General features: G+C 36.4%; 1 protein-coding gene across 2 annotated transcripts in view; it reads right to left on the bottom strand.

Moving 5' to 3' along the window:
* Positions 1–16,996: 16,996 nt before the first annotated feature.
* PARN (poly(A)-specific ribonuclease) overlaps positions 16,997–27,712 on the bottom strand; it is a 41,647-nt gene continuing 30,931 nt past the window's right edge. For both annotated transcript variants that reach the window (XM_066560998.1, XM_066560999.1), the window contains exons 22-24: positions 25,729–25,918; positions 19,441–19,634; positions 16,997–17,895 (exon numbers count right to left, since the gene is read on the bottom strand). In XM_066560998.1, the coding sequence (XP_066417095.1) occupies positions 17,843–17,895; positions 19,441–19,634; positions 25,729–25,918 (437 nt within the window). In that variant the 3' untranslated portion in view covers positions 16,997–17,842. The remainder of the gene's footprint in view (positions 17,896–19,440; positions 19,635–25,728; positions 25,919–27,712) is intronic.

Raw genomic sequence — 27,712 nt, 5'->3', positions numbered from 1 at the left:
AGAAATCTGCTTTCCACTTACCTCAAATAAAGCTTAAAGGTATATGGGCTTCAAGAGAAAGAATGGAAAAAAAGCAATCCTGTCCATTTGCAGCTGACTGGACATTATGAAGCCTGTCACAAGCCTGTTTCTTATCACTACTGTATCAGTTGAAATTTGCAGGCCAGTTGTCAAATTTTCACTTTCAATAAAATTTAACATAATTATGATTATTTATAGGAAACCTTCCATGCATTCATACCTACAAATGGCTCTTCACTACAGTGATGCTCTTCATTAAATAATTTTTACAGAATTTGTGCTGTTACTTGTCTATTCTTCCTATGGTTTTAGCCGAATGCCAGAGGAAGATTTCCTACCTGAGACACATACTTGTTCCCAGTGAAATCTATATTCTTCCCTATTGTAAAATTCCACCCAAGCTACTAAGATGGAATTTCATGCCATTTGTAGATCTACCAAAAATAGGGTCAGGACAACATTCAGAGTCATTTCCTTGACATTACAGGTAACTAATTCTGTCCTTCACTTCTTTAGTCATAAGAATAATTTATTTGTAAGAGAGCAGTTTGCATTCTTAGTGTTTTCAATGCCTCTTCATTATTATGTATTTCTTATTTGTTCATAGGAAAAAAGTATGAGGATGCATTGTGATTGTCTTCTTTTTTTTTTTTTTTTTGGGTGGAGAACCACAAGCAAGAACTTTGGAAATCACACATTAGCACAACATTCAAGTCAAACCATGTCCAAACAGCTCTGGCTGCCTGCACTTCAAAGCCCTGGCAAAGCCCCACACAGTGTTCTTCCAAGGGTTGCTCGATTGCCATGGTGGTGAATCATGACCATAAAAGAAGCTGTGTGAATGTTGGTTGGGTTTTTTCTCTCCATACAGGAAACAATAAAACATTAATAAAGAAGTGAGGTCAAGAGAGAACTATAGAACTATTCTTCAGTGAGATCTAAGTGGTTGGCCTTTTTTTCCACCTGGGACACCCAGTCAAAACATTTGTTATTGAAGATCTCACTGTGACTCACATGTCAAAATTCCAGATACAGACTTAACTCAGTCCTAACTCTGACAAACAAACCCTGAAACATTTTATATCAATAAATTTGACGGTTTGGTGTAAGTCACTTCTGAGCATTCTAGCTTGTTTTGGGTTTATTACTCAGAAAAAAATTAAAGTATGGAAAAATTTATGTCACTTAGCTCATAGAAAATTTAGTGCTTCGCAAAATTAGACATCAAAGCTAATGAAGGAAGCATTAACATACATTATGAATTTGCATTGCCACAAATTCTGATACAGAGATTATGAAATGTTTGTATTTTCTTTTGAAAGGCATTTCAAGTTTAATAAAAGATCTGCATGTCCTCAAAAAAAATTTCTCATCTGTCCAAACATTCAGAAGCAAACTGATCTTTCAACTGTACAGCAAATCCTGCAAAATCTTGCTTAGTACAATACTTCTCCAGAAATATTTCCTCTATGGCATTTCAATTTTTTTTTGCAGATATAAACCTGATTTATTATTTCAGCTATATAAGGGAACACAATTATTTCAGAGTAGGATAGGATATACCCTATAAAATCTTCATATTAAAGAAATATTTTGAAAGAGAAAGGGATTATGTAATTGAATGTAGAACCCATTAAATTACAAATAAATAATTACATAATTCAAATAGCTAAGACCTGTAACTAGTACTCTAAATATTACAGAATGCATTCTCATTTATTTTCTGAGTATCTGCTAGAGGAAACATTTGAATTGGAGGCTTGAATCTCAAGGGAGAAGAACATGGAAAAGCAAAGCTGAATGCAATATGAAGTTTGGATATCCTTTGGAATTCCATACCCATGTAGAAAATCGCCCTTCACTCCAGGATGTCAAAGTCAGCCTCTGAGATTATTCACTGAATTACCATGTTTGTATAACAAAAGCACACAGCAAGAGTACAACAGCAGTTGTTGTGTACTGACTTTCAAAAAATCAATCTTTAAGGATAATCAGTCAAGTATGAAGGTAGCAGGAAATTTAAGGCTTCTGTACAGCATTACATATTACCCATTCAACTGTCAGTCCTACTCAAAAACCTGGTTTTATTTAATAATTTTTAAAGTAAGCATTAAGCTAATAAACAGCTTTCAGTAGATAAATTTTACAGCTTCACCTCTTGTCTAAATAAAGAATATTGAAATTTAAATAACATAAAAATGTAAAAGTAAAGCTGTAACCTTTCAAATAAAAGACTTCCTATTTCCAGTGAACATATATCTGTATGAAATGTGATTGCTGTTGACAGGGGCTGATGAGAGCCAGTGGATTCAGCATTAATTTACAATTGTTTCAAACATACATAATGCAGAACATTATGCCAAATTCAGATGAGAACAGTAAAGCTCCTTTACAAAATACAGCTATGTTTAACAATTTCCATTAAGTTGGTTTTTGGCACCAGAAAGATTCCTATGACCCAATTTCAACCTGCTTATTGGCTTAATATACCATCCAAAGTAAAGTACCAAGTGGGAAACTGCTAAGTAAAAAGTAACAAAACATGAGGTCTTTAACAGTTTGCCATGTGTATGACATTATTTCTCCATTTAACTTATGAAAAATAATTACAGGTTAGGAATGTGATGGAGACTGTGAACATTACGGTTCTTTAGGGAAATTCAGGTTAGGAGACCAACTGATGATATTCTGAAAATTAATAGCAGCAAACAAACAATCCCAAACATTTCTTAGAGTTACTAAATAAACCCCCATATTTCTATATCCTGGGGGTGAGTTTCACATAATTACGAATACGAGAGTCAACAATGCAATACCAGATAATGCAGACACCAATGTTAGATTCCAAGTCCTAGATCTTTTTAAACAGAAGGCTTCCTAATGGTTCTGTTTATTGAAATAAAAGTCCACTTGAGTTTTTCAGAGGAAAATTGTTTAACTGAACCCCATTTAATAATTTCTAATTGTATATGTGCAAAATAGCTGAAGCTAATGTGCAGTAAGTTAGGAAATTTCATGCTGCAAATGTGGCAACATTGGAAGTGCAACAATGGCAAATTTATAACATTTCAAATCAGAAATTTCCCCAGGAGGTAAAACATGTTAAAATTCTGTGGGGAAACACACTGGCAACTACCCCTTATGTGCAGCCTTTCAAAAAGCTTTCTCTCAGTCTCTTTCAGCCTCCCAAGAAATGTCAATAATCAGATCCATTCAAGCCACTTCAACTGCACCTGTTTGCACAAGGCTTGAACTCTAACTTGTCTGAAGTTGATTTGGTTACCAAAATCTCACTAAATACTGCTATTTATTGATTCAGCCATTTCAAACATTTATTGGCTTGCATAGGCTGTGCAAAAGTAAAATTCCCAGCCCTGAATACATTTGGTTTGAGCGTCTTTTTTATAAAATTGGTCTTTTAATTAAAATGCATTTAATACCACACAGTATGTACTTTATACAAAGTCTCTAATGAATTCTGCACTGGAGAATTTTAAAATTGAGGTCAAAGAAATTACAGTGTGTTTTTGGGAAAGAAGCAAAGTTTTCAGGAAGGTCAAACCAATGAATCTTTGGAAACCCTGGCCTTAATGTCCTAATTAGGTCATCCTGAAATAAAAAGTAGCTTTTTACATCACTTGGCTCTTCTGTAAATAAAAATGATATTTTATTATTTCCCACTTATTTTTTATGTATTTTCATGGAATCATAGAATATCCTGTGTTGGAAGGGACCCACAAGGATCACTGAGTCCAAGCCCTGGTCCGGCACAGGACACCCCAACAATCCCACCATGCTCCTGAGAGCGTTGTGCAAATGCTTCTTGAAATCCTAAGCACCATACTGTATAGGAAAATTTGCTATCTGGTTCAAAATTATTTTAAATAGGTGGTTTAAAGACACTTTTCCTGCCTGCTATCTTCCACCAAAGGGAAAGCTTGCTGTTTAGAATCACCCAGATGTTTTAACCACAGTCACATTTTGATGGGTACCTTTATTCAAAGGGACTTGTCATACAAAAGTAGTGAATTATCAATCACAAAGTCCAACTCTGTTGCATATGATCAATCCCTCATAAAATCCAAATAATTCAATGTTAGCACGGTCTGAAGATTACTCTGATTACTTTTAGTGTAATGGTAATTTTTCATCTAAGATGTAGCTTTAGAGGAGATAATTCCTACAATTCAGTTTGTAGCATCTTCATATTCCCTCATCATGGAAAAAGTCCTGATCTCATTTATGTGATCTACACTAAAGAAACTAATTAAAGGTGGCTTTTAAAAAGAATTTTTAAAATGTTTTTGTAGTTTTACTTTATATTAACAAATCTACTCCATATATTTAAGGAGAAAGAACCTCAAACTGAAGTAAGCCTGTTACATGGTGTTCCAGTGCTGCAATTCCATTACTTGATCACATTTGTTTTTCCTTTCCCCCTTTCTTTACCTCCAAGGCTTCATAAGGTGGTGAAGTCACTCCCCATGCACACTCATTTTCCAACAATGCCTTGTGTCCCATTGTCACATGAGGGCACAGCAGCCCTAGGACATGAAAGATTTCTCTACAAGTTCTTGTGCTCCTAAAGCTACGTGCGTGTCTGACACCACTACTTCAGGGCAAGGGAAATAATGTGAAAACTAACAATCACCTTTTAAATTGAGAGCACTGTGTCCACTAGGACTACACAAGCTTTTAATCAGAAGTGTTAATTATATTATTTCACCTGTTTATAAAGGTGATTTTCTGTTGCAGCAATCTAAGAATACAACTTGGAAAAAAGTCAGTTGAAGGTCAGGAAGCTGTAAATGCTAAAGTAAATTTGCACAAAAGTCCCTCTCTTACTGCACACATTCAACATTGAAATCACAGCAAAATATTTTCAAACTTTGCACTGTAAATTAAAAAAAGGTATAAGTGACTTATGTATGGTTCAACTTGGCTAAATTATTTTGGACCAAATTAAGTTCAAGTTCAAATGTGAGGTGTTTCTATTACAGAGCTGGATACTGCACTTTGCAGGCACTGCATATATTACATGGAGAGTTAAATCCTAAGCAAATTAAAAATATTTTTTGTAGTTAGCTACCTTTCTTTGTGAGTCCCAGAGACTTTTTCTCTACACTCAAAGAACTCTGCATAAATAATGTATTTTATGAGTGTCTACTCTGCATGGTTTTTAAATCCCAGACACTTTCAAGCCACCTTCATAAGCCCTCTCCTGGAGATATCTGGCTCACCAGCAATGTGCATAGTTGGCAAAATGTACATGACCTTTAAAAAAAACAACATTTAGTTTTTGCTTAGATGCCCTAATAAGTCCAAACACAGCACAAGAGAAAACACTGTATTGGAATAAAATGAAAGAAAGACTTTGTTGAAACTTAAAAATTGAACGTGAAATTAGTGTTAAAATTTTCATTCAAGAAATAAAACTATAAGGACACAAAGAGAGCATATGTGGAAGTTGAAAAGAAAAAAAATGAACCATGCTTTCCTTTTTGCTATGCTCTGTCTTCCACACAAACTCAAAAGCAAAAATTATAATTAGATTATTGAAACAAACAAACAAAAATCCAAATTCAATTTACTCCCATTTGTAATGCAATCAGAGCATTACAAATAAGTGGCCTGAACCTTAGAGTCCTGGTCTATCTGTTAGGGAAGAGGGAATGCACTGGAGATGAACTGAAGTTAGTATGTCTCACAACACCGACCACAGGCAGCAGGATAAACCCTTCTCTTTGTGCTTACATGATGCTTAAAGTACACCAGGAAAATATTTAAAGAGAACTGTAGCAAGTACTAAACATCACTGGAGAGTATTTTTTTTTTGTGTATTTATTCAAGGAAATTTAAAAAAGCTTTGGGCCTTTTCCTACAACTATCAAGATGAAAAGGCTGTGTTGTCCCACAGACCTCCATTCCTACACGAGTACACAAATATTATCCAAGGAAACCTAGACTATGATTTCAAAGAACAGCTATTCTAATTGTTCTTTTATTTCATTTCCCCTGCCTCCTCCCAGTACTGCATAATTCCTGAGTAGCATTCAGCTGCATAAAAAAACCAGTTTCTGTGCAGCAGAGTTACTGCCCAGGTCAGGTTTACAGTGAATATTTATCTGTGGGACCTCGGGCACGCTTTCAGTGCCTGCTGTTGTGAAGACATCTCAAAAAGTAAGAGTTTGTTTTTTGCCTAAGGCAACTGCTCAGAACAAACTTCTCTAAGAGATCTCTTACACAGTAATTAACTTCCAAATCCACAAAGCCTTAGTACACATTGTTCAAACCAATGTCCTCACTGAATGAGCACACATTTCTGACTGCATGCTCTGAGCTGGGAGTTTACAATCCCAGGAAAAGCTGCACCGCAGGTCTTTTCAGGACAAGGTGGTGGTGGGGGCAGGGAGTGAGATCACTGCATAAACTACGACTCCATAAAACAACACTGTCCCTATGCGTTGGATTAAAATACAGAATGACAGAGTTTAGTTCAATAACACAGTTCAGTTAAAACACTGTGGAGGCAGAGCGAAGGGGAAAGGAGCAAGACACAAAACCATGGTATTTCACATATTTTGTGCAGATGGATCCTGGAAAGATTTCAGAAAGAACAAATGAGGCAGAATATCTTTCAGTGAGTATGGTCATATTGTCTGTCATACCTGATTTTGTCAAACACTTTATAATAGATGTAAAACAAGTTAATTCACCATGCACTGCTTTCATGGAAAAAATTCACATAATACTGAGTAAATAAGTACTAAATTCATTTAAGCAATGATTCTTTTAATATGCAATAATGCCTCACATGAGAATAAAATATACTTATGGAGCTTAACTGAACTCAACCTCAGAGAAACATCAGATATGTAACTATCACTTCCATTTTACAGGTGGAGAAACCAGAGACACAGAAGGGTTAAAGTGTGCTGCCCAATGGCACCCTAAAAACTGGTGGCTAAGCTGATGGTGACAAAAATCAGATTATCCAGCACCATCCTACCAGGGAAAGAAATTATCTGTCTCATAAATAACAGAGCAGCTCAGAAGTGTTTCTCCACTTTGCCAACATTGTGGATAAATGTTGGCAGTGTAAATGTGTGGAATTTGGCACAGAGCCTCCTTCCTTACAATGTGTCATTCATCCTCATTTTTACCAATTCAGTGGCTGTTCCTTTTAGGTGGCTATTAAAGGGAAGAATAACAGAAGAAAACCAGACAATAGAACACACTTATATTACACTAATGAAACATAAGTCAAGTTGAACATCCTCTAGAAAGTTTGTAACATTAAAACAGCTCTACAGTGACCATCAGGTTAAGTGTTGGAGCCATTCTAGCCCTGGGATATATTGAAATATTAATTTTTCTGGTTTGATTTTGTTGGAAGAATGTGAAATTCATTGTGATATGATTTTATAGTAAACTGAAAGAAGTGCCAGTAAAATTGACAGAGCAATTACCCTATGTAGACCTAGCAAAGACAGGAAATACTGTACTGTTTCCCCTTACAATACTGTAAATCTTCCCTGAAGAACCATGCTCAACTAAAAATTTAGCTGAATACAGTATTAAATTCACATTTACAAGACACTTTAAATCTCTGCAGGCTGACTCAGTGTTGAGTACTCCAGCCATAGCTACTTACATACAGTTCCAAAAAATGAAGGATTTCTGTCTTTTGAGAATAAGATTATGTCACAAGAATAAGAAGCACTGTGAAAGCAAGAGCTCCCTTAAACTGAATCTTATTCTACACTAAATTTGAAAATACATTTGTGAACTGTTCTGGTTAAGTTGTATGCTGCTGTATAATCCTCAACAGAGCAGTGGAAATACAAATAAACTAAAAGAGAAGAAAAGTTCATTATTCATATTTGTTATAAAATCTCAAGCAAGTACATATAAAAACAAAGATCAAAATGTTTGCAGATTCCCACCAACCATGAATTTCAGTGTTAAACTTGTGATAAACATCCCAGGGTGGAATAGAGACAAATCACTCTATGAAGAATTGTTTTCATTTCAGACAAATGATTTCTGAATCTTTTTAGCTTCCAAGTTCTGGATGCTGTAGAATATAATATTCAGTAGCACGTATGGCATAAGAACTGGGTGTTGTACAAGGGGACTCATGCATTTCTCAAACTCCAAGCCTTGCATTTGTAGCTCCTACTCAAGTCCGTGCTAAAAGGAAAAAAAAGAGCATGAAAGGTGCGAGACAGTTGCAGCCACGTGAGAGTGAGCTGGATCACAGAAGCGCATGAACTGGCATGTCTGAGTATGACTAAGTGCCAAGCAGTTCCACAGTGATTTAAACAGGGCTCAAACTCCAGGAAATGAAGGGGGAGTGGGAGACTGTGCTTTTGAACGTGGCATAATATTATTTAATCACTAAGCCATTACCTTCTTCTAATGAAACATAAGAAAAGCACTCATGATTTTCAACTAAACTATGTCAATTCTCCATTTGTTCTTCTGTTTGGATATTCTGAATTTTATAAAGGCTGTTCAATCCCTGCCTTGTTTTTTTTATTAAGCAGATACTGTGTAGCTATCATTATGGATGCTTTAACTTATTTACATTACCCATTTTTTCCATTCCAGTTTCCAGTAGTAATTTCAGTTACCTAAAACCCAGCCAGAGCATGTTAAAATGGATCCACCCAGCCAGAGGGATCACTGTCACAGTTCAGATTTTCTCTCAGGATCATTCACATTGATTTCTATTCCACAGAAAAAAGTCTGGAACATGGCAGCACTCCCAGTTTGTTATCTACAATAATAACTCTGCGCTGCTTACACTAAAAGCTTTCAAAAGTCCGTGTGATGGGATTTTTCTTAGTTTGAATGTGGATAGATCTTAGTAGGGCTCTCCTAATCTACAGAGTAAACACTGATGTCTGGTAGGTTCAGAATACACAAAGCAAGAGCAGCAATAGGAAATTAATAAACGTGACAAGTCCTGAAAACTTTTCTGATCTACTACAAGTACTTGTATTTACATCTCACTACAGTAAAAATTTTTACTTTCTGTTTTTCTAGGTTAGACTACATTAAATGTGACAAGGAACTCACTTCTCCTTAGAGGAATCTTAAACATCATCTGACCTTTTTGCCAGACTGGACTCTAAACCTATGTGAGATGCAAATACATTTCAGCATTAAGGAAAAAGGACAAACCCCCAAGTTGCCTGAAAATGAGTTAGCTGGCACTTACATTACTCAGAACACTAGACAAGTGTCAGCTTCCTGCTGTTTTTTCCCAGAAGTTTCTACAGTTGGAGTGTTAGCAAATGCAACTCCAGGCAGATTTATGGCCAGAAAGATCCCTTACTCCGTTCTGTTTCCCACAGTGCTGAGATGCCAATGCTTGGCCTTATTCTTCCAGTGCACGTCATATACACATCTGCACTCATCACATACTCCCATCTAGGGCTAGACAACACATTTTTGTACCTTATTTTTAGAATATGCATTGCAATACAACCAAGAATTCCCAAGACCAGGGTGGAATAAAAATTGAATATTCTCTTCAAAGACTGCTCAGACAAACATGTCTTCTTACAGTGATGTCTTTCTCAGCAAAATCTGCTCACAGTCTCAGTAATTATCTATAAACTGAAAAACTAAGCAGAAAGCTGAAAAACTTAAAGTAGATACAGAATCTTCCAATTGTCTCAAAGAAACATACAGATAGTAAACCTACTAGGAATGCTTGATAAGAAAATATTTCTCTATTCTCTATTTTTACCTTTACAAGCTAAAATTAAATGATTAAATGACGATTCTTCTTAAGGATATAAATGATAATGAGGATTCTTCTTAAGGATATAAAAAGAATCAAGTAAAGGATTTTGGATAATACGAACCATTTGTTCATTTTCCTGTGCCTATTTCACTAAAAGTTTGTGTATTGTTTGCTAACATCAAACAAAGTAGGTTCTTGTAAAGGTTTGTGATATAAATTCCATAGTATTGGCATTTAATAAAAGAGCTGTGCAAACAAGTATTAGTAACCTTAGAGCTTGTTACACTATTAATGCATGTCAAACAGTAATGTCAGTGACTATGAATTCATTGGCCCTAATAAGGACAAGACACATAAAATCTTCCCCAGTGTGAAGCTCTATATCCTGTGGTCCAGCTGAGTGCTCAGCACTTCCAGTGTTGATAGAGTTGCATGCTATTCAACAAGACAGGAAAACAATTCTACCTTTTTTCACCCTAGGGTTACATTTGTAAAAGGGCATCCCTGCATGAAATCTTACCTGCACAAGACTTTTCAGTTCTGTTTAAGAAACCTTAAATGTGAAGACACAGGCAAGAGTTCAACAACGAACGAACGAACGAACGAACGAACTAACTAACTAACTAACTAACTAACTAACTAACTAACTAACTAACTAACTTCTCATGTTTACTTATAACCTCTGTTCAATTTTTCTCAGCAGTTGTAAGATTTCTTTGGGGTTTGGGTTAGCTCTTCAACCTCCAAGGAAAAGTGTTCTGTAATTTTTATCATGTTTGACAATGTACAGCTCTCAGACTGTCAGATGAGCTGTTTGTCAGTGCCCCCAGCCTTCCTGCTTGCAGGAATCCCTTTCAGCAGCATGGCTGAACACAATCCTTGCAGTACGTTAACAGTCATCATGCCAGATTATTCATTTTATCTTCCACTTCTCATAAATACTCTGCACATGGAAATGTAGTGCTCTACCCATGAACACACTGAGATTACACAGGTTGCCTGAGTCATACAACAGCCTGTGAGAGGTAAAGAGACTGCAGTTTTAAACACAGTGATAATTTCAGTTCTTGCAGAGAGAAACAACGTGAAACCTATTTGTCAAAATGAGTAATGGAGCAATAAATACTGATTACAGTTCACAAATCTACCTTAAACTGTGCGACTGCATTTGAAATTGTACTCCATTATCAATTCACAGCAGAATTTTTATGCCAATAATTTATTCCCAAAAGGTAAAATAGACACAAGCAAAACACATTTGCATGTAATGCAAACATTCAACATTTTTCAAAGCTTTTTTTACTGCATTTTCAAATGCTGTGTTTATGTGTGTGCTTGCTTTTCAGAAATGTATTCAAGAAATTAAAAAGTGGTTCATTTAACATAAGCAAGCATTTTGTATAGAGAAATAGATGAGAGTGTGATAGCCACCTTGAAATTTGTTGTGCATTACCTTAAATAGTTGAGATATGCTTGGGATGGAAGGCAGGGAAGTACCTTTATTTAAGAAACTGGAATTCAGAACTTTTCATAATTCTTGTCTTGTCTGAACTCCTGTAGAAGCAGAACACAGAACGTTCCAAATTCCTTCTATGAACTGAGAAAACATCTTAAAATTGAAAATTTATTAATATATCTTATTAAATTGAAAAGCATCTACTGACAGAAAATCTGTTTCACCAAAATCCACAGACCTGAGTGCCTGTTTTGTCAAGCCAGAATAAGAAAGTCTGTGCTTTTTAAGATGCTGGAACCCATGCACAAAAGCTTCGAGCTCTTGCTCATAACACACATACCCTAAGATTAGGCATCATATATATAAAAAACCCCAGACAAGGATCCTTCAAATATGAGTTTGTACATTCAGCAAGTCTTTGAAAACTGCCAGACTATACTGGGAATCCTCCCAGAACACTGAAGCCTTTTTTTGCCATGACAAATAGTGCACTTTCCTCAGAAAATGCTACTTTTTACTGTTGCTTATTAGACCTATTTTATATGTTGGAGTAGCAATTTCAGATGCATGTCTTTCACAGATTACTTTCAAAGTAAAAAACAGCTCCACCCGCTAATATTTGAGTGCAACTAGTATGGAAATATATTAAATTGAGCATCATTCTATTCTTTGGTCTTCTTAGAAATCCAACAGTTTTGTAAGAGTTTGTATAGCTGCTGCTATATTTTTTTCAGGATAAACTACATTAATTTAGATTTTGTTATGAACTAGTACTCATATGGAATTGACTTACTGCTACTGTCATCATAAGGGTTTCAAAATGTCTTTCAGAGTGGTTGTAAGGAAAAGAGGTGTTTGATAAAACCATCAGTCTAAAATGTTTTCATATTTAGTTTATATTTAGTCTAATTCTTCTAATTCTTTCTTCAAAAAGCAAAAAGAAGGCATAAAAAGACCAAAAGGTATTAAACAAGTGATTCTGCCACTAAATCTCCATTTTACTTTAGACATATCCTCATGCTAAATTTCATATTAGACATGAATTAAATGAACAATTAGATTTTAAACTCCTGTTCTTGGACGTGATTACAACCAAAGGTCTGAGTCTCAAAAATTCTTTGGCACATAATTGCAAATATCTGTTAGAAATTATTATTAAATGTTATAACCACTTTAGATCACCTTAGAGCTGCATCCTCTACAAGACAGAAGAATTTGCTTCAATGAAGGAACATGACTGAAGTACTAAAAATACAGTGATCTGTTCTCTGAGAATGGAATATTAAACACTTCAAGCAACACCTCATTTACCTCCTAAAATTTGCCAGTTCCCATTAACTTCTTCACAGACCCAGCATTTAGTAGATCATCTTTTAATCTGTTCTAACAATTTCAATAAAAGCCCAGGGGAGTATGGCACAGCCCAGCAGAAAGGGTTACCAGTCTATGGTGAGGGAGTCCAGTAATACTGAGGGGAAATTCTCTGGCAAATCATCTCTTTGCAACACTGCATTATTCATTGAAGACAGCGTGCTCAGCACGGGAGCAAACATCTGAACTATGATTTCCACTTTCAGCAGTTCTACACCATTGCAGCAACTTTCTGATGGTAACTGGCAGCTTCTCAACAGCACATCAAAAATTGGATAACTGAAATTAAATCGAGCATATGAGAGAATTGGAAGGGAAGGCTGAAGCATAGACCTTTTCTAAACAGAATGGAGGGTTTCAACTTTAAATTGCTGTGGGAATGTTAGCAAACATGTATCAGTTATTTATTGCAAATGAGGCAAGCAACTTCCCCTAATGCAAAAATTTTAAATTGTAGACACATGCATATGCTTGGAGCAGACTTATTTTTGAAGTAAGAAGCATCCTACAATTAAGTCACCTAATATCTAATAAAAAACAGAACAACAAATTAAAAAAAAACCTCACCCCTGAGTATATACATGAACTAAACATGTTCAGTCATCATTAAACATTCTAAGTTTAAAATCCCATCTGAAAGAAATATTCAAAGTTATAATACATATTTAGAATCAAATAAAACAGCCATTCTTACCTCAGGAACAGTGCAAAGCTTTTGAGGCTAATAAAAGGAATTGGTAACTTCAAAAGGGTTTTTTTAAGCAATCAGCTTTAATACAATTGTATTTTCAGTCATTTGATGGGTTGAAAACCCATTAGATTAGGGTTCAAGTGGCTCAGCTCAGCCACAACCTCCAGACATTCATGTTCAGCTGCACACCACTACCTACCCCATCATCCAGGGTCACTCTGGTAATAAACCACAACAAACTTGTTTTGTTTGCAAAACTTGCAGACTGTAGACTGCTCATGTACAACTACAAGTATCATCTCTTTTAAGAAATTAATATAAGTGCAGGGAAATCTAACTTTTCCCAGTTTGGCTGAATGTTTTCTATACTGCATTTCTGAATAGATGTGTTCCATACGAGTTTGCCTTGAGCTGGGACTGACCTGTGCTCTGCTATAGCACTCAAGGAAGCACATAGCTGCCAATAATTACCCTGATGGAAAAAAACCATTTTAAAAATGAGCTTCCTGCATACCTATTGCAGCAAAAAGAACATCCTAAATATGAATACATTGACAAAACTCAGTCTAACCCACCATCCATTGCTCCTCATCCAATGAACACGTAGCAGTATATCTGTAAAGCACACATGCAGTGTTAGTTTAGTGTAAGTTTAAAGCTGTAACAGTACAATACAAACAAGCAAATGTTTATTCATTTACTAAATGTACTGTGCAGTAACTTGAGGAATCTTCTTCAATGTACACATCTGCTCAGCTGGCAGTAGTCTAAACACATTGGAAGCCAAGAACTTTTGATTGTCAGGAGTCTTTAGGCTCCGACGCTGAATTGCAGAGGACATTTTTGTCTGCATTACACTTACTATGATTTAAAGACAGTGAACACATCCAGGGTACCAGACATTTTCTGGGCACCATGACAGAACTCAAAAGTTTAAAGAAAGAAAGAATTACAACATTTACTTTCTCCCACAATCACCAGAAGTTTTAGCTTGCTAGCTCTCTCTTGGTTTTACCACTGGTTCCAGAATAAAATTTAGGTCTCCATCTAAATCATCTGAAGCTTTTAACTTTTTGCTCCAAACCATAAGCTCAAATCAGAGACCAAGAATGGGCTGTTGCATTCACAGCAATCTTAATTTCATATAAAATTCATTCAGTCTCTTACCTGTCCCCACTCAAAGCCATGCTTTAGGGACACTGACACTCTTCCCTTAGTCTACATGATACAATTCTCTCTATTTCTATTTACCAGCAACTTCCTACATCCTGTGCTGCAATCCTGGGCATTTTGACTCATTAACACTTCCTGCCCATAAATACTTGAGATGAATTCGATAATTATTATATCAAATACAGTTTAGTGTGCTTTCTGAGGTGAGCAATGAAGTAATCCATTGCCACAGATAAATTATCACTGTCAAGTCTAAGTTCCAGCCAAATAAGCCAATTCTCGTTGCTGTGCAGTGGCAGGGTTTCAGCTCACCTCCCTCACGTTTCTCCACACCATTTCGTCAGATACTCCCATGTTCAGGCCTACACTTCCAAGTGTCTTTTTTTAAACACTTCTTACAAAATTCCGTCATTTTCTCAAGGCAATTCCTCAATCCTCTCAACACCTACTTCCAGCACTTCTATACATTGTTGCTTGTTGCTTCCTACACCCTCCTCAGCGTTCCCCAGCTCCGTCCCCTCAGAGCCGGCGGTGAGGACCGGCCGCTCCTGAGCCTGCCCCAGGCGGGCACGCGGGGAACCCACCGCCGCCCGGCTGCTGAGGAAAATGTTCCACCTCAGCACTACCGAGGGCAAGGTCATGTCGGCTCCTTCAGTCAGAGGGAAGGCACAAGCACAATTCCTGAGGGCGGCTGCAGCCCGCAGCCCCACACGGCCGGCGGGGAGGGGAGAGGCGGCGGCCGCGCCGCCAGCGCCCGCCCGGCCCTGAGGGGAGCGGAGCAGCCGAGGGCGAGAGGCGCCGGGACAACGCCGGGCCAGCGCTCTCAGGCACACGGCGGAGCTCGGGGCTGGCCGGTGCAGGGCCAGGAGCGGGACTCGACGATCCTCAGGATATTGTGCGATTCACTGACCTCTGGAGTCAGCAACAGCACAAACCCCCAGCGACCAGGAAGCCCCAGAGCCATCACAACTAGTGATGACAGCTTTGCTTTCCCAAAACAAATTCTATGCACGTATTTTAAACATACATTATGAAATAAATGTGGATCTAATTTAAGCTACATTCTTTCCCTCCTAGAATTAATGATTTCATTTAAGGCACAGGGAAGCGGACCAAGCTCCACACAACAGCAGGGTCTGGTGCAGGATGAGCGGCGTCAGCCCCTGCTCAGGACACCACCAGCCCTGAGCTCTGACACTCATCCAGCCACATTTAGTGTCAGAAATATTACAGGCCCATCCAGCACCGTTCAGCAGCTTACCCAGGTGTCAACTGGTAAAATCAAACACATGTAAAGACTAGGGCATGCAACAATCCTGTTTTCTTAAGTGGTATTAATTACTGATAGAGATCAATAGCATCCAGCTTCTCAAAGTGACACCTGAGAGGAGGTGCACAGAAATAGTGGGTACAGCTGTTAACCTTTGTAGTGTAGCCTACGCTGAAGAAACAAGTTTTAGGGGATTGGATTGTAATGTAATTAAGACTTACATATTCCCTGCAGGTACGTAAGCATTGCTGTTCAAGAGCAAAGATCCTACAGGCCTCAGGGTACAGACTCCAGGTGGATTCTCTGTGACACTGTTGCCCTCTGTGTCTCTTGAGCAGCTAATGCCTTGCCCCTTAACCTGTACTTCTGACAATCCCCTTAAATGCTTCTGTGCTCTTTTGTCATCATGACTCGAGCTCTGTCCCAAATCATGCCAAGCCAATTCTTTAGGATATACAGTTAATAACTCACTCCAACATTTGGATAGAACACCATGTGATTTACCTGAATCACCTCAAGGAGAGATGAAGACTCCATTTGACTGTTACTAGGTGTTGCACATACTCTGAGAACTAAATTTACAATTGGTTTGGATACTCAAGGTGAAAGTGATTTAAGTATTTAGTTCCAAGATCGTGAGTCTTGGGGAAGAAAAGTCTCTGGATTCTGGAGAGCACAAGAGTTCAGTTACTAATTTTCCCTTGCATCACTAATAACAAGTCTCCTTTCCCACATTTTAGTGTGAGAATGTGATGATAGAACTGCTATTAAACAATTTAATTACAGTACTTCTGGGAGCATTCTAAGGTTAGAAATGCAACATTTCACATTTAACATCTTGAAATTATTTTTCCTCTTGGCAATGCAAGTTCACAATCATTTAAAAACCCACAAATTTTGACATACGTTCAAACAGGTTATTCCATGTTTAACAGACAGTGGTTCCCACTCTAGTGTAAATATAAGATAATGAAGCCTTCTTAATATTCCACTCTTCCACAGGAATGGTTCTGAATTTGCTGATTTGTAGAATTCTTTTGTTTTCACCCCTCCAAGGGATACACATAGCAATTTAAATCTTATGACAATAGGCTTGCTTTTCTTGGTTACGTTTCACAAATATCTTGAAAACAGTCAATGGAATAAAAGGGTCTGCTACTCACAGGATGACAAAAAATTGTTATATTAGGAAGAAGGAAAACAAAAAGAAGATCTCACTCAAACCATTTCAGACGCTAATAAATAAAAACAAACCAGTTCCTAAGAAAATGTCTTTAATTTTCATGTTATGGAAATACATATTTTGGTTTTATTTCCATGATACAAAAATTTAAATATCAAACATTTTCTGAAATCTACCAATGCAGATCCTTTTTTAAACAAATAAAGGGCTGGTGCAGTTAGCAGGTTTATCACATTTACCAAAAACGTTTTTTACAGAGTCAGGATTTAAAAGTGGGAACAACAGATGTGAAAACAATGAAAAACTACCTCCCACCAGGAAATTAATGTTTGAGAAACTTTTAAGTTACAGTTTTTTGAAAGGGTAGGTATGTGTAAGGCTGGTATTTAGATGAATACCAACTGCACTGGAGGTGGGGGTAGAGAACAGAAATTCAGAAAATGTTCCTGGATAAAGTAACAGGTAGAAAGCAATAAGTAAAACTGCAGTTTTACCTGTTTCCAGAATGCTGACAGCATACTGAAGCTGCCTGAAAAAACAGTTAAATATTAGGAGAGCTGTGGAAACTCCCCAAGCAAAGGAAACAGCCTAGCACAAAATCACAGAGTCCCAGTTCTTGTACAGTTCACAGCCAGCATGCCAAGGGAGGTGACCAAAGGACATTGAGTCTTGCTTCTTAAACCTAACATCAGTTACAACAGCAAGGATTTCACAGGATCAACGACAAGTCATATACTAGGTGATGTACACACGAGTAAAATTGACAGTGATTGTTCAAGAAACAGTTTAAAATAATTAAACTGATTTTCAGGACACATACTGCTTTGTTAACACCACTTTATTTAAATAAAGTATGGCTTCCAAGAGGTGTATTCTCTCAACTGCTTTCAATCAATTCCACTTTTTAAGGCAGTTGTTTCCTACCATGTTTCAGGGACCTCAAAAATTCCAGTGGAACTAGTTGTGAGGCTTCCTAGAAGACAGAATCATGGAATAAAAATTACATCAAGATTTTTTGTTGTTGTTGTTCTTTCAGAGGATATTAAGACACATTTTCCTAAAGAGGGAGGCTCTAGATACATTACTGGCAAGTCAATATTTACAAAGAGGAACCAAGAGACTGTTTATGAATAGGTACTTTTAAAAAAAAGGGGAAAAAGTAAAGGTTAATTTCAAGTTTCTTACATAAATGGTAAATAATGTATTTTTAACCCTAGTAATTAGGTAATTTTGGTTTTGCAATTACTGGGATGATAAAGTTCAATACTATTTTCCCAAGTGTGCTTGTCATTATTTTTATTTAGGCTGTTAAGACAGGGAAGAATATTTCCATCCCAAATTAACTGGAGAATAAAGATGAATCATTAATACCGATAACATATATTCCCATAATGCCAAATAAGAACCTGAAATTTATACTCAGAATTACAGACACTCTTGTCATTTTGCATATGCTTACAGGCCCCAACTGCCCTACTGAACAAAAAGAAGAAAATAATTTCCAAGCACAGCTTTTGAATCAGCTAAGAAAGATTTTACTCTACCAAGTTGGGAGAAAGGATGTCTGGTACACAATACTGCTTTCTGGATAAAAGCTGCTAGTGCAGTTATTGAAACAAAGTTTTAATTATGAATATTTGAATATACTTCAATAAGGCAGTGCTCCAGATGACTAATATGGTATGGTCATCTGGACCAAATTAAAATATGATTTAATTTTTATTATAGTCCAATTTCTGCAAGAAATTGCTAACAAACATTGAAATAGAATCAACAAGAAATAGATCAATAAAATTAAAATATTTTCATGTTTAAATTCATGTGATCTAAGGATAGTTATTTACTTTTTTTGCACAAGCTGCACTAACTCACAAAACAGCAAAAATTACAAGGTGAAACATAATCATCTGATTGTAACCTGTCTGCATTTAGTCAGATGTTCAGTTCAAAGTATTTTGGCCAAAAAAAAAAAAATAGGTATTAAAATCTGAAAACACCCACCTTCACATCAACCCTAGGTGAAAAGTTTTCAGTCAAATGAAGCCAAATAAAAATTATGGTTACAAACATCACACAGAACACTGAATGAATTAATGCATACATCAAAACAGAGTGCCTTCAATTTTGCTTACAATGCAAAACACCTTTAGTAACCTTATCTACAAAGTCACATTAAAAAAAAAAGAATACCTAAAAAATATTCAAAAAGCTTTATTTTAAGGAAGAAAGCAAGCAAAAGTAATAAATCAACTACATTCTGATTCCTTTGGTTGGTTGTGAGTTTTTTGGTTTGGGCTGAGTTCTTTGCTTTTTGATGTTGTTTTGAGTTTGTTTGTTGAGTTTTTTTACAATTTTTATGTGATGCAGTCTTCAGTTTCAAGAAGAACTTTGAATGTAATGGAGTAAGTTACTGCTAGAAGCAATGACTTTCAAGAAAAGAATTTCAGTTCTGTTCAGGCCTAGAACATTTCCAAACAGAACAGAAAACCAAGTGCATTAACATGGTTCCAGCACTTACCTGCTGGAACTTGTTCTGTCTTGATCTTTTTCAACTTTTTGGCTCTCTTCTTGCCATCTGGAAGGGACTCTGCACAGGAGTCTGTCTGATCATTTTCTGGATCTTGGCCTTCTCCCTCTTCCATATCATCAGAAACAGTTTCTTCCTCAATAGGACTCATGCTTCTCTTTCCCACTGTACTGGTACCTGTAAAACTGGAACATAGAAGAAAGATGATTATGAAAAAGTCAAGAAGACATAGGTACATAGGTACACATTGCTGTACATGAAGGTAGAAGAATAAACTGTCCTAAGTGGTGTACCATGAAATTACATTATCTGAAAGATTTGGCCTAACTATAAAATTCCTCAAATTTGCTATCTAATCTGATCTTCTGTAGATCAAGGTATTCATTTCTGTACTACTGATGTCTCAGCTACTATTCTGATGAGATCACTCATCTGAAATGTAATTAATCAGTTCTCTATCCCTGCACAGTTTTACATTTTATTCTCATAGTTAAGCAAGCTCTTTAAAGCACTGTCAATAGACACCAAATCATGCACAACTGAAGCCTCAAAACCACATCTTGAAATTGAAGGAGTCTACAGGCTCACTTCACCTCTCTCCTGGAACTACAGGTAGTTTTAAAAGCATTTATATATAAAGGTAGAGGAAAATATCAAGCTCCACATATAAAATTTAAATCTGGCTTTCAAGTGCAGAGTCCTGTTATTCATGGGACCAGTAAAATAAAGAGCACAAAAAACTGCACACTCATTTAATTAGCAGCATTTGAATGAAGTCTGACTAACAGAGTATAAAGATGAACTCAGAGCTCCACTCCATTCAGCACATACTGAAATAACCTTGTGTAGGCTTTTGTTCCACTGCAATGCTATTGTTAAATTTCCTTAAAAGACAACTGACAATATTAAAATCAAATTAGCATGAGTATAAAACAGAATGAGGTAGCAAAGGGGCTAATTAAAAAGCAATTCCCATTATAAACTTCTAGATATGTAAACACCAGCTAATTAAATGTCTAATATAATGCTTTTAGAACAACCAATTTTATAAAGGGTAGTTTTAGATTTATGAACTTTTATTTTTTAATTAGAACTACACAATATGGCTGTATGCATCTAAGCCATGTTCTATTCTGTGAGTTAAATAAATCTTAATACTAAGTTATAAAGTAAAGCTTTACAAGGTATTTTTTTTCTTTTCAATCAACAGCAGGGAATTGCAGTGTTTCAGTATGGTTTCAGCTAAAGGAAGAACTGTTAAATTTTGCAGTATACTTTTGGCTTTGAAATGGAATTTCTTCAGCTGAACATTTTGCAACTTAAAACAGAGTCTGTCTGGGATGTCCAAAGGCAATAAACAAAGATGAAACATATGATTACGTCTCATGCTCTTACATCCACTTTAGGAGCACAAACACCATTTACTTTGATGAATAGCTGGTTTTTCCTCCAAACATTCACACACAGAAGGCCTTCTTGCATGATTTCTTACAAATCATCATTTTGAGTCATACCATAACCACCACCAATAAAAAGCTGGATAGAACTGTTAATCCTATGTACACACTTCAAGATTGCAAAACAGGCAAAAACTAGGGTTGGAAAGAAAAAAAACTAGGGAAGAAGTAGCATTAGGAAATGAAAAACTACTATTTTTTTAAAAATAAAGTTTAGAAAAGCTTGTAAGAATTCTACTTTGGGGAAAGCCATTCTGAAAAATACATTAGGAAGAAAAATCTCAGGAACCACAAATTATGATCGCAGGATTTCTTCAGCACTTGGCTCTCAGAAGGGAACTTGCACTCACTGTAGGAAGAAGATCCCTTCTTGAATGGTCTTATGGCTGAATTTAATTTTTTCCAACATGAGACTCCTGTGAAGTTATTGCAAATAAAGAGAAACAAATTCTTGACCTTCAGTGCACATTTAGCTGCGTACCAAAGAACAACATAAAAATTAATTTTAGGCATTATGGTCCTCCTGCAGATACCTTATGGGGAAAAAAAAAGCCCACCACCAAAAAGGGGCAGCACAAAATACAAAATAAACATATTTTATAATGAAGAACCATTGTCTTCCTTTCTCCCAAATAAAATTATTTGCTATTCATTCATTGATTGCATGGCTTCTGGAGGGGAAAGGGTTAATTTTTTTATGTCTTGTTTTTCTTTAACCTTAAATAAGATTTAAGATTACAGCAACATTATTTATGTACCTAGCAGTAAATGAGTATGGTTGCATATAAGAGTTAGAGCACTACTCCAAGTTCAGTTTTCTACTTAGAACAGTTATTTTGGACATGTCCACATTTCTGCCTCAACTTCTTCATTCAGCTGAGAAACAACTGAACAAAGTTAAAGACTGGAACACAGTAATAGCTTTCAGTCATTGCCCAATGCAGACAGACTTCTTCTATGATCCTTATGACCATTTAGAGACACAGATTTACACCATCCTCTAACCATGTAACACTCAGGTTTCAAAACACACCTGTACAACAGCTGTCCAGGCAATAACTCATTTTATTTTCTAGAGAAGATATTTCAAGATGTACTAAATAGCAGCAATCCAAATAGTACTATGGTAATTAAATTGAAAGAATCAGCATGTGGAGGGGAGCAAAATGTAGGAAAACAATTATGATGATGTAGCATTTAGCATTTTCTGTTTTGGAAAAGCATGTCTGATTTTTCAAAGAAACACTTCATCACAACAAGGTATTTGTAACTGGCCTGGATATATGAGTTCCTACAATTTCAAATAAATTTCATTTACACAAAACTAAGTTCTCTTGACACTTGAAACAACATTGAGGGGTGGGAGTAGATACTGATCCATCATAAAAATCAGTCATTTCAGCTGAAGAGCAGGTGAATTCCCCTAAAATAACACTACAAGCAGGAATACTATAATAATTTACTTGCAGTATTTGTTATCTATACCCTTAATACCTCAGCTTTTGCAATTCCTATTCCTTAGCAGGTAATAAACCACTGTAAACAACCATTTCTGTAATAAACCAAAAGAATCATCATCAATAAACCAAGTAGAAACACTTGCACATTTCAAGAATTATATATCTTTGGCAAAATGAAGACATTCAATGAAGTGGTGCTACAAACAGCACCCTGACTTGACAGAAGATGCATCACTCACAGTTTTAGGCAGAGTATTGTATCCTTTCCTTGTACACTGTCTTTTGGCATTGCCCTTACTCTTCCTTACTCTTTCCAGATGATGATCAGGAGAATAAGTAAGTACAAACAGGGCAGGGTACCTAGTTTTCCATAGAGCAAACCTATTTGACTTTTCCTGCTATGGTTTAACACTGTTTTGCTAAGGAAAAGCTCTTAAAGCCATGCATGTAACAGTCATGGCAGAGCTGGCAGGCAGTCCTTTGCTAAGCACAACACAGCCAGTTCCATCTGTTTCCTATGTGTGTTCTGAATAGCAACAGTCTGGACAAGGGGATCTTATTTACTACTTGAAGTTTTGTCAAATGCAACAGTTTTTCATCGACTTCTCCATCTTACATTAATAATTAGGCATATTTCCATTGAAATCAATTTTTCTATTTAAGGGTAGTATTAAGTTATATGCAAGGGATACATATTAATTATAAATTATTTTACCTTGTGACAGCTATTAATACTATTAAACTTTATTTTCTGAAGAGAAGTTCCTCTACAATATAGAACTACTGTTTTATCAACAAGACAAGAATTAAAGAACCTTTGTTACATATTTATCAATCTGTCAATTTAAGACAAAAGTTCCTTACAAGAAATACTCAACAACTTCCTTACTGAATGAAAAAGTAACCAGGACACATTGTCATCATGGAGACAAACTGCTATCCTGCAGCTGTGCTCCTTGGCAGAAGCTGATGCAGCAAGCTCATTAAATAATAAATAAATAAAGGATGCAGTAACATGAAGCTATTATAAGGGATCAGCTGCTGGATACTTCACAGTATCCAGCTCAGTTGAGTGCTCAGCTACGTAAGACTTCAGCTAATCTGGATAAATATACATGCATTCATACATAATTGTCCCAATTGTTTATATAAATATTGATATTGCATTTTATATTAAAATTATTGTATATAATAGATAAAATAGAAATATTTTATATACCTTTAGATAGAAATATTTTTATATACCTTCTTCTGGAAAACAAAGAGTTCATCTTGAGTGAAATCAAAGATCATGGTTTGCAGTTCCATGTTCTATCTAAACAGGTTATACTTCAGAGGAAGCATTTACAAAACATAAATTGACAAAAGAATTTAATATAACCAGTAAAAAATAAAACTAAATGAAGAAAAACATGTCAAAAGACCTGCATGAGAGGCAATGTGGGACAGAACCAAATCACTTTACTAATGGAATAATAAGAGAACAAAAAATTATGTAACATCAATTATAAGAGATCTGTCAGCAAAATAAAGGCTGCTATCCAAGGCTATCAAGTTGTTGATCATGTGAAACAAAAAGCTACTTCTTCTAGAATTTTACAACACTAGGTGAAAAAAAGGTATTAAAAAATTTCAAGGAGAATAAGTGCTTAGACAGATAACTCACTGGGCTATGTCAACTTTTAGTGAATTTACTGAAAATTTTGTTCAGCAGTTTTCCAAATGACACATTTGCGGTGCATCGTAAACTTCTGTGCAAGAGATCAGCAAATCAGCTTTCTGCACTTCCTGCTCTTCATGAGCTGCCATCATTACCATCTGCCTGCAACCTGTGAGGTACCCAAACCCCAGCACTCATTGAGAGGAGGCACTTCCTCTGGCAGGAGCAAAACTAGAACTTAGTGTTTCTTTGCAGCAAACTCAAGGTGTAGTAAGTACTTCCAGACTATTAAATAGTCTACCACCTTAGTTACAGAGCTAAGCCTTAGCCACGTGCAGGCTGGTGCCAGGAGAAACCTTAGAGATCCTCATCTCCACAGCATGGGCTCCCCAGGATCCCTGAGTACTACAGTTCCATTAACCTAACTTCATTTGATATGGATTGTATCATCATTCCTCCATATGTTTTTTTGAATCAAACACGTCTATAACACATTTAGAATACCCAGCATGACAAAAGTCATGAACATCGGACAGCTTGCCAAAATACACACCTGCAAAATTATAAGGTTGAGAAAAGAACAGAACAATTTTAGTGAATTTGTTACTCGACAGATTAACATTTACAGGAAGATATAATGAGAACTAGAACTTAATGTAGCATTCCAAGAAAGATAAAGCAGAAATACCTCAGCACTGGTTTTATTACCACCAAATTTGGTTTGTGTAACCACAGGGCAGGGAGGAGAAGAGACAAAATCCCCCCAAAACAAACCAAAACATCTGCTTAGAGAAGTGTAACTTACACACTCCATTTAAACTTATTCTCATGCAGAATTCATAGAACTGGGGGGACAGTGCAGGAGAAGGGAGGGCGAAGAATGGCAATAACTTGGTAAATTATTTATACAATTATATTAACACTAAAAATCTCTTCACATGCTCAGCTACACAGATGACTGAGGAAGAAGCTGACTGTTACCATCATATCCAAAACCTGTCATTAATATCAGCAGATAAATATGGAACAAGAAATACACACAGCAACACAGGGAACATACTGTACCAGAACCAAAAGCATCATGTCCTGACTTAATTTTGTCCTTAAATAATGAACTAAAGCCCTTTTCAAGCTTTATACTAAAAGCTTAATGCCATGCAAGTATCATCATTTGCCATCCTATTTCTGAAGCATAAGGACAACTTCATCAGGACTGCTCTAGAAGAGAATTTATACCATTCTTTGTGGCATTATTATTACCATGGAATTTATACCATTCTTTGTGGCACTATTATCACCAGCCCAAAACCAACATGGTCTTTAAAAGGATATATGATGACAACTAAGCGTCCACGTGACACAAGCCATTCACAAGTGTCATAAAACTAAAGAAAATAATTTCGAAATTTTGGTTATAAGATATTATGCTGCTACATCAAGCTCAGAAGCTGTGATGTGACCTGCCCTCAAGATCCCAGCATTTAAAAGTCTGATCACATTTGGTATTCATCATTATTATACGATGAAATTCCTTCTGTTGCTTTACCTATCATCTTGTGACTGCTGATGTACCACTGCTGATTTATATGGAAAGAAATACCTACAGAAAAAATGTCCTGGATTAGTTAAGAAGTACCTGAAAATGGCTTGGTTTTGGATAGAAATGCAGTAAGAACACGAGCTGGCAGCACAGACATCTCACCTGTTAACACAGTAGTATCGACTCTGGGAAACGTAAGGTGTGCACTGGGTTTTTAACCTCTTCCTCTCCATCTCCTTCCAACTATCTTCTGTACATTTTCTCTTGGCCTGTTTTTCTTCATGTTTTTTCTCCACATATTCTGCATATGTCTGGATCCTATAACTTTCAGCATACCGGCTGGTGTTTACAGCTATGGAGGAGGAGAATGATATTATATACAAAACACTTAAATGACAGCATGCCCTCTACTGAAATAACTTATTTTGAAAAGCAGAAGGCTGCAAGCTATTTGTTCTGTTCATAAAACAATTTCTAGTTCCATTGTTAGCAATTAAAAAAACATAACAAAACAAACCCAAAATGCCATATTCTCTAGAAGTCACAATGTCTGAACTAGATGCTCAAAGCTCTTCTCAAAGTCAGACTTTGTGCAAAAAGAGTTAAATCTACTTAAGACATTTCTTTTAAATTAGAAACTATCAATTCTTCAGTCATAACCCTCTTCCAGATTGCTTGTTGGCAAGAAAAGATTTCCTGGATTTTTTCCCTTTTAGTCTCATTACTTAACCCAGCAGGTTTATTTTGCAAGCCTGCCAGGAAAAGACGACATTTGCAAAGCCTTTGCCAAAACTCTGTTTGATTGCTGTGAAACATAAGCTTATTTGAGCTGCATTTTTGGTTGCACAAGATATCCATGGAAGAAGCACTTAACTAACAGCCAGCTGTTCCATCCTTGTATCTTTCTAATGTCTGATCTCCCTTTAACCGAAAAACACTTCGAGTTCAAGGTAGAAAGATTTCTGTCAATGCAAAATTAGAAGCACTTTAAAACTAAAGAAAAAAACTTTCACTGCCTCCACTCAGTAACAATTTAACAACATTCCTTCAAGCCCCAGCTCTTCACAGCTCTCAGCCTTTAGTCTGCGAGCCAAGCTCTGGCCTGACGCCATCCCTGTAACAGATGAATCAGCAAATTAAACTGACTGTCAACTGGTGTCTTCTGCTGCTTTCAGCCTAGCTCTCTGAAAGAAAGTATTGTAAACCAAGCAGTAAACCAGTTTAAATGTAAACAAAACAAAATAACCCCCCCCCCTTCCAACCTCAGATTGTTTTTCTGCACATTTTAAAATACTGCCATTGTAATGGAGACAAAAATCCTGATTTTATTATCTACTTCCCATTTTTTAGAACCATTTCAGATGCATATCCCACTTTGGGATTCTAGCTGAGCTGTTATAAATACAGGTATTCTGTGCAACCTCTGGTGCAAGCACTAGAGATGGCAAGCTCCAACACCAAATTTCAGAAAAGGTGAGGAAGATGGGTGGATGTGGTTTTTTCTCCTCTTTCAGGACAGATCATCCACTTTGCTGTGTAACAGTGAAATATTTGCTGTATAACAGTGAAATGAGATATCTATAATACCTGTCATGGTATATAGATGCTGCTGTTGCAACATACATAAGACCAGGCAGGAGTGTTGACTATTTAATTTTAATCCCAAGTACAGACAGCAGTAGTCTGTATTATTAACAGCCCCATGAGATAGTTGCATTAACCAGCAAGTGTCAGACATACCTCCTTTCATCTCCCTTATATTTGTTTTGAGCTTTGAAGGATCTGTTTGTAAGAATTAGGACAATATTTATTGCCCATGAAGTTATGGGGCAGGCATCATGAATGAATTAATAAGGCTCACTGGAGTTTACTGCATGCCGGCCAACATTCTTTGGGGGAAAATTTGTTTAGTTAAACTCAAGCGTGTTTTTACTTGCTAAAATCAAGCACAAAAGTTACCATGGATCATCTGATACATACTCATTTGTTAAAACACAATAACATTATTTGTTTTGCTACAAGATATGAGCCAAAGTTATGGGTCTGCCATTTAATTCCTTGATAAACTCAGCCCTTTCTCAGGGAAGAAAAACAAATCATTTGAGGCCTAAATATAATTCTAAAATAAATCTGTGCAAGAGTCAGT

Source organism: Molothrus aeneus, chromosome 16 (genome assembly GCF_037042795.1).
Source record: "Molothrus aeneus isolate 106 chromosome 16, BPBGC_Maene_1.0, whole genome shotgun sequence".
Taxonomy (NCBI): domain Eukaryota; kingdom Metazoa; phylum Chordata; class Aves; order Passeriformes; family Icteridae; genus Molothrus; species Molothrus aeneus.
The sequence above is the reverse complement of the archived record's forward strand: the minus strand, read 5'-3'. Positions and strand labels throughout refer to the sequence as shown.